At 39.5% G+C, this 16611-nt stretch overlaps 1 protein-coding gene across 1 annotated transcript; it reads right to left on the bottom strand.

The window, feature by feature from the left end:
• Window positions 1-199: 199 nt before the first annotated feature.
• Window positions 200-16333, bottom strand: ttc39a (tetratricopeptide repeat domain 39A). The gene is made up of 17 exons (XM_054602446.1): window positions 16229-16333; window positions 9201-9332; window positions 8394-8434; window positions 8116-8183; window positions 7935-7999; window positions 7694-7793; window positions 7218-7283; window positions 6238-6346; window positions 6086-6153; window positions 5938-5997; window positions 4957-5118; window positions 4272-4363; window positions 3852-3972; window positions 3037-3148; window positions 2720-2834; window positions 2354-2470; window positions 200-2021 (listed from the first exon to the last, which is right to left on the bottom strand). The coding sequence occupies exons 1-17, from the start codon at window positions 16291-16293 to the stop codon at window positions 1907-1909; spliced, it is 1608 nt and encodes a 535-aa protein (XP_054458421.1). The 5' UTR covers window positions 16294-16333; the 3' UTR covers window positions 200-1906.
• Between the last annotated feature and the right edge of the window lie 278 nt (window positions 16334-16611).

Below are 16611 nucleotides of genomic sequence, written 5' to 3'. Positions count from 1 at the left end.
TGCACATCGACAAGATTAAATGACTTAACTGTATCTAGAGGATTAGATCACACATATGAGCACAAAGAGTGCAATGATTTGCAAGCAAGCAGTATCTCTTTGTTCTGTAAATAATACCTCTTTGTACAGTACACGTTGTATTTTGTGATTCTGATTGTGGTGCACAAATGACAAAAATAAATAGACACAAAATGGGATGGGTTTTTTTAGTTGCTTGTCATCATATCATCATAAATTACAATAGAAACATTCAGTATGTACAGGAATGTCATTCTGCTCAGTAGTAGCCGTGCCCAATAAAATATGCTGATTGTAAACATCACAATGCCACTAAATCTGGTAAATTTATTGCAGCTATAGCTGCACAACTTGATTTTGAAATTTGAAATTTAAATTGAAAAAAAGAAAAATAGGTTTAATCAATTATCAGTAGATTAAATATTATTTGATACCTAAATATTCAGGAGAGCTGGTAAAACCAGATTGAAAGTACATTTCCTTCACCATAAAAAAATTTCTAGTCATTGTCCTGAATCCCGAACCTTAATCTAATCATGAATAAATCAGCAGTGCTCTTATTCCAACACTTGAGACACCATCTGAGTTACCAGGTTTTGGACACTGTTGCTGAGACACAGCCCTTCAAATAACCTTGCCACCAACATGATAAGAGTTGACCCCTTTCTGTCTTATCATCAATCATTAATGGTTGTTCATATATAGATTATTATTTGAGCGTGGATAAAATGTCCATGTCCCTTGATAGGTGGTTGTAATCAAGCATGGCAGATACAGGAGCAGCAGAAGACATTTGCAAAGCAGGAAGTGGTGGTTCCTGTTCAGAGCTTCTTCACTCACTAAAGATGCAACAGGCGGACAAGCACGCAGTCCTTCGCTGCTCGGCGTGAATGGCCTATTTGTTTGAGCTCAAGTACTGTTGGAGCCTGTCCTACAAGCAAGGAGGAGAAAAGGAGGGAGTCTGCCTTTCTAAAAGACACATTCATCTGTCCTCTTAAAACAGGACAATTTGTGTTATAAGGTGTAATTTACAATACAACTCTCGCTGAAACTCTTGATTCTTTGACTCTGGAGAGTTTGCATGACTGGCTGATTTCCAAAGCTCTGTGCCAAAGCCATTACATGTGACTGTAAATACAACAGGATTGCAGATTTAATTATTTCATCAGAAGGAGACTGAAAGAAAGTATTCTCCATGAAGAAATTTGCATCTTCAATATTTCAATAGGTTTCAAATAAAGGAAGCAAATGTAAAATAAATAATAACATTTTCACTCACTCACACAATGAACCACAGTTGATGGGGTCTAAAATGTAGGTCATATTGGTTTTGATCAATTATCTAAATAAAGGTGAAATCTTTAAACTGTTCCACAATACGAAACAGTCCTCATGGACCCTATGGGTGACTTTGATGATATTATATGTACCTGATGTCAAACACATAATCATTTCATCAATCATTTTTAATTTATATTAAAAGATGTGGGAGAGCTTTGTACAAGCCAGGTCAATGGTGCTGCTGGCCAGGTGGAGTTAGTGTCTGTAATTTATATGGGGGGGGTATTTGGGACACCACCCTGAACTGGGCAAATGTTTATCCTTGGGTAGTAGTGGAGGCAATCTGCAGTATAAACTCCACAAATGTCACCTGGTTTCCTACTCTTATGCGCCCCTTATGGGTGGCCACTGTGCTAGACAAACAAGCCTGCTAGAAGTAATGTTTCATTAATATAGGCACATTTCAGGCATCTTCTCCTACCCTTCTGATGAAAAAAACATTCAAATCACACGCTCAAATGGGCGTAGCTGGGTTGGGCTGAGTGTAAAATTGAGGGACTGCAGTCGGAGAAAGCTGTCTCTGCTCTAGTGTGCCCTCCTCTGTCCGTTATGGGCTGGAGGGAACATGGATGCCGTTCTCCACCGCACCCTTGGCCTTGTGCAGAGCAGCCTGAATACGGAAGTGTGTCCGTGATTCCATCGAGTAGTGTTTGTAATTTTGCCTGAAACAGAGCAAACATAGTCATTTATAAATAGCATCAGGGATAAATCTAAATCATATCCCCATTTCACATTGGCATTGTAACAAACCCATGAATCAAAAGGATGGTTTACAATCAGGTAGAAGCAAACATTGTCATTTATTAAAAAACACTAGTTGTAAGATTTATTGAAAACCACAAAGATTAATTGGTGTGGCATTTTTAATTTTAAAAACAATGTCAAAGTGTTGACTTGTAGGTATACACTTTGAAAAAGTGGAAAATCTTTGATTTAAAAATCTTCTCTGCGAGCACAGATGATTTGAATATGTTTTGCTGGTTGACAGACTTACTTTGCGGTTTCTAGGAGTCTGATACCTTCAGCCTTCCTGCCTTGCTCCAGACACAGCAGGCCATGCTCCAGCAGGGCATTAGGAACCAGGTAGTGGTCGTACTTGATCTGAGACTCACTGCGGATAATGTCAAAACACAGTTGTTAAAGTTTACGTATGGAGGTGAAGTCACTAGGAAATAAGATGCCCTTCAACTGTTGTGTTCTTCGTTTTTCAAAACAGAATCACCTTTTTTTCATCAGAGGATTTGCAACGAACACATTTTTAATGATCAGGCTAACTGGTTAAACTAGAGCATCTGTTTTTCTGTTTTTGTTGAGCGTGCATATAACTACATGTCTTTGCACATTACTGAGAGAGGCTTACTTGCAGAGCACAAGGGTAAAGTAGTGTTCGGCTTCCTCTTGATGCCCCAGGTGTTTGAGACACAGTCCCTTCAAGAGGCTCAGCAGACACTGGTCATCTATGGTGAACTCAGACCCTGACAGACACACAACAGGACAGATAGCACAAAACATATTACAAATAAAAAGGTACAGTAATTCTGGACAAACATTCAAAAAGATTATAGCATCTAATATAAAGGCAATTCATGTTAGCATATTAATATCAACAGAAAGTAAAATGAGAATTTTTAATTCATTAGAATGATCCTCTTGGCTCTAGTAAGTAATTGTTCATACTTGGGGTGCTGTCGAGTTTAGCTTGTGCCTCTTCCAGTGTTTTCAGCATGCCTTCAGTCAGGTCTTTGTGTTTCCCAATGACTGTGTAGCCGTTCCAGATGTACATCATCTCCTAGACAACACAAAGACAATGTCAAAATCAGATCATTGTGATTGATAGAGGCTAACATTAAAAGGTATTTCCTCCATGACTAAGCTCAGCTCTCTTTTAATGGATTTGACTTAAACAAAGGTTATTCTTTTAACACTAGTTCTATGAGCACAGTTGGAGCTTTTATAAATGCCTACGGTACAATAATCCGGCAGCCAAATTGTCAGCAACTCAAGGAGTGCAAGAACAACAAAGTTAGAGGGCTCCACCCTTGCTCATAGTGTTAGGATTACCAGGTCTATCTATCTAATACAGTCATTGAGCATTGTTCTCTGTCAACCTTCTACAGCCTTTATTACCAGCTGAAATCCCTGTGAAACAGAACAGATGTTATACCTTGTAAACCTGGTTCTGTGAGCACAGGGTTTCCTCTTTAACTCATTGCACTGTTGCTTTTATCTGCTGACTTTGTAGAAAGCAGCTTTCATACAATATAACTGATATTTATACAGCCACAACAAGGAGGTATGCAAATTTCCGCATGAGGTTTACAGAGCTTGTTATAGGACAAACCCATTGTGAAACAAACTACTAGAATTTCACTGATATTTTTTGATCCACTCCCTTCAAGAAACAATGTTCACACTGTAGGTACTGTGTACATATCCTGTCAATCTACAAGTAAAGCAGTGCGATGTGGCTAATAGCCTCGTCCAGTACTGACCAGTGGAGGAGCGGGAAGAGGAATTGGGTTTTCTGCAAGGTAGCGACGGGCTTTCCTGATAGCAAACTTCTCAGTTGGTAAAGATTTCCCCGCAATCTTCTGCTTCAGCCCTGGGACCTGCCTGAAATATAATAAAGTATACACATACGTATCAGAAGTAGGGAGAAAATCTGTGACACATAGTTTACTTTCCACCAGTAATTATATATCTGCTTAAAAAAAATCCATTGGTGGAGTATTTTTGATGCTGTATACCATCAATAAAACACGTATTATGTTCATATTCCCTACCAAAGACCGCCTCTTCCCAGGAGAAGAGATGGTCTCACAGATACAGCTGAATAACTGTCACAGTGAATCATCTCTATTTCACTGTGGTTTCGGTAAGTCGTTTTAATATCGCCTAAGCTTAGCTCATACCTGAACAGAGTGAACGCAGTCTCCCCGAAGGTTAGGCAATCATCTGGAGTCAGCATGCTGAGGTATGCTGCTTTCATATACGCATAAGTAGCCTGAGGGAAGGAAAGAAGTGGTTACTACTGCAATCCCATCTTTCCGTTAGAAAAGAGATGAGAGAAAAAAACTATGACTGTGAGGAATTTAGACAGTTAGGCCAGCGGTGCACAACTCAAGTCTTAAGTTTGGTTTCAAGACATTTATTTGAATTATAATATTAATAATATTAGGATCAGCTACTACGAGCTGCATAGAAAGCGTTCTGTCTCTCTAAATAGTACAAAATGTAATAAAGTTTCTTTTTCACAATCACGATCAAACATTGAATGTATATTGCTACGTATATTGTTGCTGCAAGGTGCACTGCAACTAACGAGGTGAGGGAGAAAAAGGGACTGACTTACAATTTAATTGCCCTTCTAGAATTGAACTTGGGAGCAATTTGTTTTTAAGGTGTGCGTCATAACCACCAAGACGCTCAAAGTGCTAGTGATATTTATCTTGGAATGATTACGTTTTTATTATGTTTTTCTATAAGCTGAGACAACATTTCTGTTTATGGAAACCGCCTTGAATAATTTGATAAGTCGACATTTTTCATGACACTAAGAATAGGATTGAGGTCAAATCCCAAACCACGGTGGCCCACCTTGGACCAAGTGTTCTCCTTGCTGAGCAGGTCAGCGTAGAAGTAGGCCATCTTCCAGTGCCTCTTGTATGTGAAGCACCACATGAGCTCCCAGTAACACATGTGGTGGAACTGCTTCCACTGCTGCTGGACCTCGCAGCACTCCTCAAAACGCTTGATAGCCTGTAAAAATTCAAACCAGTTAGTATCTCAACTTCTTAAAACATATTCAGTGTGAATGCTGATTTGTGGCAAGCGACTTGACACAAATTATGTTCGAATAGGTCGATTATGTGTGGAGGATACAGAGGGCAAGTTTTGTTTACTTTATCAGTCGATCAGGACAAAGTCAGTTGAAGGACGTTAATATTGGAAGAAGTGACATATATGTCTTCACTCAACGTTTAAATGTTTTCTTTTGCTACTGCCATATCTAAAAAATAATTATAGCCATACAGTATTAGAATGTTGGAGGTGTTTCTTTTTATTTTGAATTATTCTTGTACTTGTTGTTTGTTTAGCAAGGGGAAAATGTGATCCAGTGCTGATGGAAATATATCAACTCAAACACTGGAATAATACACTCTTTAATATACACATATAATCCAGTAGAGAAGCTTAAGCAGCAGCAAATGTTTCTACACGTTAAACTGACTGAAATATTTTAAAATGCAAAGCAGGACACAATTTTTTGGGGGTGTTAATCGACCCTACATCTGTGCAAATGAACTGTTCATTGAGTATTTGTGAAATGTGTGTGGACAATTATCATGACGATAAGAGATCAAAATACATCAGTAGTCCCAAAGTGACATACTTATAAAGAGGTGTTTGCTATATTAAAGTTTTACAGGCAGGCAGACTGACTATCAAAACAGTTCTCAGTAAAAAGATGACCACATCCTTTGACCAACTCTTGCACTGAAATTCAAACAGAGGCTCACAGATACATTTGTAATGCATGACGCATAAAAACAAAACCCAGAATAGACGGCCACTCACAGCATCCAAGTTGCCTTTAATCTCTTCTATTCGACCAGCGAAGAACAAGAAGATGGATCCCTAGGAAGAACACCAGCCACAGTTTGTTTGGGAATATCTGTAATTATGCAGGATTTTAAAAAGAAGTGTTTGTTTAATTCTGGCAAACCTTAGGATATTTTTCAAGATATGGCTGCAACAGTTTCTCTGCATCTTCAACATCTCCTTCTCCAGTGCCTGCGAGACAAAACATAACAAAACCAGATAAGATCCATGTCTGTTTTCGAGGCTGGTTGCAGCTGCCTGTGTGTCCTTACTCACCTAGTATGAAGCTCATGAAGGTGTGATAACAGAGCAGCAGCATGTTACAAAGAAAGGACCTGAATGTGCTCTTTGCAGAGCCCTCCAGAAGCTGCTGAAGACCAAACTCCTGCATGAACAAACACACACACAGACGGGCAAACAAGAGTTGTTTGAATTTTGCATCATTTCAGGGAAGATCTGCTGGTGAAAGCTGAAAGCAACATGCAATCTGTAGCAATTTTCGGAGCAGGAAAATCACAGAGGCAAGAACTACATTATAGTTTTCATATTAGGTTTGCGTTGAAGGATAAACAGAATCTGCTTGTTTACTTTTAGGCATCCAATCCAATCTGAACCAAGATCATATGCCACAGAAAGGCTTGTGTGCAAAATATGCAAATATATATATACATACATACAGTGTCTGGATCATGTCGGCATAACTTCATATTTCAGAATTCTATGTCAGTCTTTTTTGGGGAAGTGGAAGATAAATCAATTAAATTATGAGAATAATACCCCAAGAAATATTTGGACCTAAATGCTTATAAACATCACTTATGTGGTTATTACAATAGTGATGAAAAAATAATGTATGGTGCAAAAATGAATATAAGGAAGTCGTGTTCCAGAGAAATGGTACATTCATAAGTTATCGCGATCAAAGCAATATCTAAGCCATTCACTCGTGGTAAAGTTTCGTTTCACTAAACGTGTTAGGTTCAGCACTGTCAACTCAGTACTAGTAATATGAGCTTCAGCACACATCACAGGAAAGATTTACTCTGAATCAATGAACCAGTGAAGCTGATATTACAGATATAATTTACGCCTTCCACATGCACTTCTTATTGTTAACAGTAAAGACCCAGCACTTCCCACATCACAGAACAATCCCTCCCCTGTCAAACATCTCTGAGTCGACCCATTGCGCCCTCAGTCCTGCCCGCTGCTCCTTCTTTCAGCCATAAAAGCAGTCACACGTCAGCAGAGCTCACCTTATTACCAGTGAAACCGACAAACTCCAGCAGCTTGAGCGTCCGCGTGGGCAACATTGAAATCATCTGCAGGAAGTAGACAAGGAAGTGCAATTGAAAGGCCGGCAGCAGGATTAGAGAGTCCTCGTCCTTTTCTGTGTCATTAGGACACCAGTTGTTTCCAAAGAAATTATCTTGACTTTCATAAACATACTTTAAAGGATTATGGGTTGTACAGAACTGTCCAAAACTACTTCTACTGCAAATAAGTGAAGCAGGTGAACATCAAACAAGAGCACATTGCTTGTCTGCATGTTAACTTATAGCTGATCTTATAGGTATATATTCATATTTTGCTCTTTATGTGCTTCTGTTTTATTCATTTAGTTCAGGCTTGATACTTTCTGGAAGACCTGTGTCCCAAAATTCATGATGCCAACAACTTGTCTTGTGACCCATGTATGATAACAATTGCAAACATTCAGCCCTTTACTTACTAGGTTAAAGGCTCCGACTCCCAGTTTAACGCCACCCTCAAAATGGCCGTGGTTTTCACCGTGAGTGTATCCAGACGACTGGAGGACTGTGTGAAGCTCTCTGTTGGGTAAAGATAAAGGAAGCAGGTTAAGAAGGTGCACTGCAGGGTTTTACAAGGTGATGGGGGAGAGAGAAAAAAGATCTGCTAGGACAGGACAATGAGATGAGGACGATATTATATGCTGGACTTTAGATTCTCACTTGTATGTCTGGTAGCTGTTTCTAACTTTGATTCCCCCTTTGATGAAACTGATCATGTTTTCGTCCTGAACAAGAGAGCAGGAGAGGTAAGAGAAGGAGAAGAAGCAGAGGATGAGTTTAAACAAACATGGAAGCATCAGAGGTGTCAGATTCAGTGGCAGGCTATCTGGGTAATCCTGACCTGAAGGAAGGTGAGTGCTGCCCTCTGCAGGAGACACTCAGCATAGCAAACTTCAGCATGAAGCTCCTCTGAGGGGAAAAAAGATTAGTCACAGTTATCTCGAGTCAGAGTAATGACAAAACACACATACACACACACACACACACACACACACACACACACACACACACACACACACACACACACACACACACACACACACACACACACACACACACACACACACACACACACACACACACACATATGCCATATGCTCAGCACAGGATTTTACTGACCTTCTGTGAAGTTCTTGGAGAAGCTTGACTTCTTGCGTTGCCTAAATGAGGAAGCACAAAATATAAAAACATCATGAGTATTTAGTGGGCTTGTTCTGCTAAAAAATCCTCAGGATTGTTTTTCAGCAGCACAGCACCAGCCTGTCCTGCATTGTTTTGCTTAAATTGTTTTAATGCAAATCAGTGACTCAGCCTATTTCTAGTCATTTTCAGGATGCTGAGCTGCTGCCGGGTGAAGTTACAATAAGGTGCTGACCGGGCATTAAATCTCCTACAAACAGTCACAACATTTAAAAGGAAAACTGCAGCTCTGACCTCCGATCATTGTTCTTCCGAAGAAGAGTGGGTGTTTATGTTGGTGGGCGGATGAGATGTACCGTTAGTCCAACACTGAGTCATGACAGATTCTCATAGCGGCTCCAGGAGTAATTGACAAACATTTGTGAAATTCCTTCATCCAGTGAGTCTGTATGATCTCAGCATGTTCTCTGGTTTTGGTACGATGGTACGAGTGGGAACCAGTGTTCAAAAGGTAAAGTATCATGTCTTGTGTGATTTAATGTCTAAACGTTTGATCGTCACTTTTATCAGTTTTTATTAATAAAAAAGTGAATGAGATGTATCTTCAAAAATCTAACTTTTTTGTTTGTGAATAAACTGGCTTTGACTCTGGTCCGACTGCCTTTCAAGAGACAAAAAATGCACTTCTGCAGCTGACTAGAGAGGAAGTAAAAAAACAACCTTGTCACAGTTTATCAGCATGTCATTAGGGCATTATGACACTCCAGTGTTGTTGGGAAGACTCACCGCTGACAGATGGCCTGGGCCTCTTTCATGGTGTTTCCCGCAGTCTGGATGTGTTGGGGGTCAAAGGTCATCATGGCCTGCATCTCCAGGATGGTGGCATAGGTCAGAGCGTGGTACATGCTGTCTTTGGTTCTGTTAAAAAATTAACACAAAATCTTTGTTTTTATTTACATTACAAGAGGAAGTTAAAGATGTCACATTATCAGCCCAACTGTGCTGAAAGAGATGATGAAGAGGAGAGAAAAAACGTTTTGTTTGATTAAGTGAAGGGTTAACGAGTCAAAGACTGGTAACCTAATCAGGCAGTACAAACGAGAGATGCCACAATGTGGGCACAGAATATAAAAAGCTGTAGTCTGATATGTGATTGAATACATGGGGGACTTTAGCCACACGACTACACAGGATGAAAAAAGAACAATTTGTGTCTATTTGTACCTGCGGTTGTTGGCGTGTCATGTCACACCCTGTTTTTAACCTGCTTCTTGTAAGTTTAAAGAGATGAAGGAGGAGTAAAAGTGATGGATGCCTCACACATATTTCCAGTAGATGTACTTGTTGTTCCAGTTAAAAGAGCTTGATGTTCCAGTCTTAAGTCATTATAGAAACATCTTAAAGTGCAACACAGTCCCCTCCCCCCCATGTGGATATACTGTACATTTGTATTTTTATTTAATTTAATTTTTATTTGTATTGTATAATATGTTGTATTTATTATCTGTTTCTATGTAGTTGAGCTGCTGCAACACCCGAATTCCCCCCATGGGGATCAATAAAGGAATATAATAATAATAATAATAAAGATCCTACACGTAACTTTCATTTTGTATTGATTTTAAGGGTCCCTTTGTACGAAAGTGGTAGTGTTTCCAGACACCAAAGTTTTTTAGAAAACCTCTCATTTTACTGCAGCAGGGGTCTGACAGTCTGCTCTGTGCAGTCCTGGTTCTGTCAGAGACCCACCTCGAGTCTGAGATGAAGGACTTTCTGGTGAACCTGCATGATTTCATCTGATTTTGCTTGGAATCCGACCCGGTGGCACAGATGACAAGTATTAAGAATAGCTATAGATACAGCCAATCTTCTTGCTGAGGGTATAATTTACTTTTGTGGGTCATAAAGAGGCCTCAGTATTAAATTGACTAGTTCAAAGTTCAACACAGTAACTTTAAAAAAATTAAACAAAAAAACAACAAAAACATGGGTGGTTTAAATAGCTTAATATACTCTGTATGTAGCTTTGTATTGTATAACTCAAAAATACAAACACACACAAAGAAATGGCAGAATAATTTAGGTAAAACATGGAGGCAGAGGTGTGTAGAGAAGAATGCTGTCAGTCTGCATCACTAACATTTCACTGCTAATCACCACAGACTCTGCCTCTGTGATGTCACTTTGAGCTCCAACCAGTTCTCTTTATTGGAAACTGAATATGCACAAACAGATTTTTTAACCCATGGAACAAAAGCACAAAGACACACCGCCGTGAAGCTGTTTAACTTTTACTTTATACATATATTTGCTAAAGACAGAAAAGACAAATGTGAAAGTTGTATAGTTTGTGTAATTTTTAGTCTGTCAGGTTCATAAAATAGCGGCGATAAATCAGGGTTTTAATGGTTTACAGAGAGTGGAGTTCTGAGCTTCAACTCTTCAACTGAGGGAATCAACAGCATAAATTCTACCCAAGTGACCAATCAGTAAACACGAATCAACTTACAACCAGGAAGCAAAAGCAGAGAGTCAGAGAAGGCGGAGGTAGAAGCAGAGAGATTTGCCTGCCTTTCATTTCCATTATGTCAGGCTTATGCAAGACAACAGCCCAAACTCAAGCTGAGAAACCTTTTACTATGGAGCTGGGAGGTTAATTGAATTGCTTGTAGCCGTGCTGAAAATGGCGGAGAATTCCAAATATTTCACAGCAGCACTCTAATGTTTAATCAGCTTCATCTCAGGTCTCAGGGACACAAAGGTCCTAACCAGTCTGACAGCACTGAAGCCGGGTGTCCCAGGTATTTTCACTACAATGTTCCATGATGCGAGGAAGAGTTGTTTTGTACTAACAAGAAACAGAGGTGTGCACGTGGATCTTGTTGTCAGTTCTGAACATGTTAGTAACAATCAGGCAGTGACTCAGCCTTGGTACCCCTAAGGCGGAGTCCCTTATCGCAGTGGCCCTGATTCGTGTCTAGACGGGGCCTTTGCTGCATGTCATTATCTCTCTCTCTCTCATGTCTTTCCTGTCTGTCATCTTGCTATTCAAGCAGAAAAAGCCCACAAAAAAAACATTGGAAAAAGGAAGTGGAAGGGGTGTCTCTACATGCAAAATAGCGTGTTTTTAGCAGCTAAGCTCTAAAATTTGATATGAAATAGTGAAATCTTTACTGGAAATGAGCTGTGAATCAGTCATAGAAGACACATGCACAGCTCATCTATCACCACGGTCAGTCGCTGCATTGTATACAGAGTGTATGTCGTACTTCTACAGTACACCTTCCTGAGTCCACTGCATGCTATGGCGGTGAGGAATGGGGCAGGGCGGTAGGCATAATGTGAGAATATAAGACTGTATGCATGTTTGAACAGTGAGCTGGCAAATGAAACTAGGCCAGATGTTGGATACCTCCTACTTAGCAGGTATGTTTCTACAACGTTGAGTCTGAAGTGGCTCCTTGACTACGACTCAGAGGAGGAAAAACTTAAAGCATGGGCCTTAAATATCTGTACATTATGAGAGAGCAGCAATTTAAAGAGAGAGTCCCACTTATAGGCCTTTAGTGCCAAGTATGAGTTGCTCACTGACAGTGATACTGATACATGGACAATAGCTCGGACTACACATCTCTGGTCGGTGATATTAAAGCAAATATACACTTTAAAAACCACAACACTGCACTTAAAAAACTTTAAGTCATCCCAAAAGAGAATACAACATCTTGAATACACTTTCAATGGTTGATTCTTTTCACAGACGTCCCTTGTATCCACTATTCTGTTCGTTCAATAGTTTTGTAAGACAGTTTATAATACCCAAGATTACATCTCCACGTATAGTATTGGGATTCATTTCTGTATCAGTGAATCAGTGTCTTGCTCAAAGACATGTGTGCATGTGGGTAACTATTTACCTTGCTTTAAATGGCTGACACAATCTACCAACTGAACTACAGGCATCCCTCTCTCTTGCGAATGAGGAATTCAAATCAATTCAAACCAGCCAAATATATATATATTTCGATCTGAAGATTCAACATCCCTCAATATTCAAAAATATCAAAATTCACACATTTTATCAAGATAATCGTCCACATAATGACAGTCAGTAGCTCAGTGATCAACCCGCTGAAAAACAATTCTAAGAAATTTTCTCATAAGAAATAGGACTCTTTGCCCATCTCAATTTCCTTTGACAGTAACACTCCTATAGCCAGAATTTGAGACTTTAAACTGTCCTGTGGTGTGAGTGTAAGGGCATTACAGCTGTAATGGCTAACCGTGTCTTCCTCCCAGAGCATGTTGGACTAGGCTGCCATTGACCATAAACAGGAATGTAAGGGTAAAAGTAGATTAAAGTTAAAGTACATGCAGATGATGAAAGATCTTTGAAAGATCACAAGTATTTTAGTTTCATTGTGCGTGCGTTCTCTGTAGACTCACAGCTGGAGGTAAGAGAAAGCAGATCGAAGGAGTAGATAATTGGAAAGCACCCGTGGTTGCTGTGGTGGTTTAACATGCAGTGTGCTGCATGTTTCCCCAGTCTTTCAGAGAATCTCTCTCACAATGCAGCAGATGTCATCACGCCTTATATAATATTACACAGGTCTGATGCCTCAAGCCATCACGGAACTCTTCTCTGTGCAGCAAACAGGAAAAGATCTGAGGAGTTTGTGGGTGTTACTGGGTTTTGTAAATAAAGCCAAATAAAAAGCCAAATAAAAATAAAGTCCTGCCTTAAGAGTGCTGCATCAAGATGATATAAAATAAGATATACTTTATTGACCCCCAGGGAAATTTGTCTTGGCCTCCAAGCCGTTGCATCACACGATACACTTGCCATCATCACATTTCTAATGCATGCATAGGACATAGATCATACACATACTCATGCATAAACATGCTTAAATACACATGTCGACAATAGTAAAGAATAATAAAACCAGGTGTGATAAACACATAATAAATATTCAAGTCACAAAATATTAGTCCCCAATGAAATCATATCCTATAATACCACATAATTTGATGGAGGACAGAATGAATGAATCTTTGTACCGATTTAGCCTGCAGATTGGCATTCTGAACCGTCGCCTAAAGGCAACAGCTGGGATTCTTGGTTCAGAATATGTGTTGGGTGTTTTTTTTCTGTGGCTCCCTGAGCACAATTTACTTTTATATAACGGCTGAAGGTAGTGATTTTCTTTTTCCCAATGATCTTCATGGCCTATTGAATAAGACGTGCAAGCTTAGACTTTACCTGTCCTGACAGGTTACCCTACCATACTTGAATGCCATATCGAATTACACTCTCTAAAATCATTTGATAAAACAAAATCATGAGTTTAATATTAACACCATAGAGTCTATCTGTTGTAGCCTCGAACAAAGGTCTTCAACATGCACATGCCATGTGGACACCAAGATATTTATATAAAGAAACCTGATTTATGGGTACATTGTGAATGCTTACTGGACTATGGTCACCAATTGACTTTGGGTCGAATATAATTTCCTCAGTTTTCCTCACATTCACAATAAGGTGGTGAGCATCCCACCAGTCTACAAAGTGTTTGATTTCAGAGTGGTAAAGTGATGAGTCTTGAACTTGCTGTAGTAAGCCGAGAATGGCGATGTCATCTGAGAATTTCACAATGTAATTTTGAGGAGAGTTTTGCTCACACAACTATTCATATATAATGTGAAGAGAACTGGGGAACTAACACACCTTTGGGGGAACCTGTGCTATTAAAGTTAGTGTCAGTAATTGCCTTTATTATCTGTATTATTTATCTTTACATGTAGGACTCTGTTCCATTTGATAATAAAATAGTTTATACTTTATCTGTTTCATTTCATCCAGTAATAAATAGGGCTGAATAGTATTAAAAGCTGAACTAACATCAATGAAAAGTAAACGTGCATATGGCTTACTGTCTTCCAACTGTCTAAGGTCTAAGTGGATGATAATACTAACTGCATCATGAGTGCTTCTTTGTTGTCTGTAAGCAAACTGTCGAGGGACATTCAAATGTAAAACAACACTACACAATAACACCTGGTTAGATCGACATGCAGGCCCTGACTATTATAGGATAGACGTATCTTATTTCTTAAGTTTCACGCTTGCTGAGCATACAGCCTGCCAAGCCTCAGGTGGCAGAAGCTAGAGGTGTTTGATTTAAACAGATTTTCCCTCCAGGTTGAAATCTTTCACTAATCCAGATCTAAATACCAAAACATATTAAGGTATATGACAACAGGGCAGTCTCTTGGCAACAGCGTATTTATGTAATGCGCAATGTAAGTCTCTAAAACTGAGCCTGAGCTTAGAAAAATCAAACAAATTACAACACTCTAGACTTTTCAGATACTCAAAGTGCGAAACACACCTAAACAACAAAACCAAACTGACAATGGCTGTCAACATAGCCTTATAGAACTAAATAATAAAAAGAAAGAGCAGGCTGACAGGAAGCTGGTCTTCTGTCTTGATGTAAGCCCGCCCTGAAAAGAAGAAACTGGGGCCCGAAGAAGGAGTGGCCTGCAGTCACACAGAGTATATAGACGGTGAAAGATAATACCAAAGATGTGATAAAGTTTCTGATTATAGAGGACAGAATGAGCGGTGAACAATGGATGAACTTAACGACACAGTGTTGGAATACAAAACTGGAAGAGGGGTGTGACTCCGGAGAGAGAAATGTGAATGTAACACAAAGCAGCATTCGAAGCAAGAAAAACTTTCCGCCATGGAATAATCTAATCAGCAGCATCGGCAGCGAACATACTAGCTCCTTTAACCCTCCCTGGTGTGAGAACTATTATCTCTGTCTCTGCCCTGTTACTGTGCCCAGGATTGTGTATTTACATTTGAAATGTATTGCTTGTGTATTGATTTGAAATTGGAACTGTAACATTAACAATGAGGTTTTCCTAATTTTATTTAGCAAATAAATTGATCTAATGGCTTTCAGGAGGGCAAACTCCCATTAGCAAACAATTGAATGTATAAGATCAGGAACTTTGTTATTAATCAACAAAAGTAATTCAGTCATAGAAACAAAGTGTTTTTGACATAAAACATGTTCTATAATATACTTCCCTGCCTTCAAATTTGAAAACAACTTTCAGATCAACTTTGGAGTGAGATGAGCTCACTTGTGAAAAGGAAAAACAGGCCCAAGAGTCTACTCTACAGCTTTCGTAGCAGCTTTGTGAGGCCGTTCTTATAGCCACAGAGGTGCCTTGAGCTAAGAGCTAACATGTTCACAATGACAATGCTAACATGCTGATGTTTAGCAGCTATAATGTTTATGTACACCATATTAGTTTAGCGTGTAAGCATGCTAACATTAACTAATTTGAACTAAAGTCATAGGTCTTTTTCACAGTATTCTGACTTTTCATAGTATGAAAAGCACAGGTGTTACTAATAACATACATACTGTACAATGTCTCTGTTCTGTTCAAGCGTCCCTGTAAACCATGACAGTGTGAGAGAGAGCCAACGTGCACAACACCAGGACCCTGAAACTGAAGCAGCTAAATGGACTTCATCATTAGTTCTATCATTTACACCTGTGTTTTGGCTATTCGTCAAAATACCTCCAGTGAAATAGCATTATGGTACTTGAATGCTGTTTGCTGTTGGGATATCTTCAGCTTCTAACACCTGAGAGTGCAAAAATACCTAAAAATACAGTTGCTTGCATGCATACTATCAGTTGTTTGTCTCTTATGAGCACAATGCCAGGTGGGTCAGAGCTGAGAACAGCAGCTGTATGAGCAGGTTCAGGTTGTTCTCGTACCTGGATCTGAGCCGAGCCTGCGCCTCCTCAAAGTGGTTTCTGAGGAACAGATCCAGGGCGGCCATGCAGTCCTCCAGAGCCAGCGACAGGTCTGACCGTGAGCATCTGCAGGACCAAAACAAACACACAAAATCCGACAGGTAAGCGACAGGTTTGACCAGAGCCAAGTAGGGGGCTTGAGCAGTTCTGGAACAAAAAAATACATTTGAAGTATCTGTTTTATTGAAAAATTATACTGTTGTTGAACATGTTTGTATTGGACAAATGCTCAGTAAGTCAAGTTCAGTTTAAATTCACAGTTTGCAGAAATAAGCCTTCCGGAAAACCGTCTTTAAGTGGACCATTAGTTTCAAATTAAACTACTCTGCCTCTCTCACTATTGC

This window comes from Anoplopoma fimbria, chromosome 8 (assembly GCF_027596085.1).
Source record: "Anoplopoma fimbria isolate UVic2021 breed Golden Eagle Sablefish chromosome 8, Afim_UVic_2022, whole genome shotgun sequence".
Lineage (NCBI taxonomy): Eukaryota > Metazoa > Chordata > Actinopteri > Perciformes > Anoplopomatidae > Anoplopoma > Anoplopoma fimbria.
Note: the sequence above shows the minus strand (reverse complement) of the source record. Positions and strands in the feature narration are given on the sequence as shown.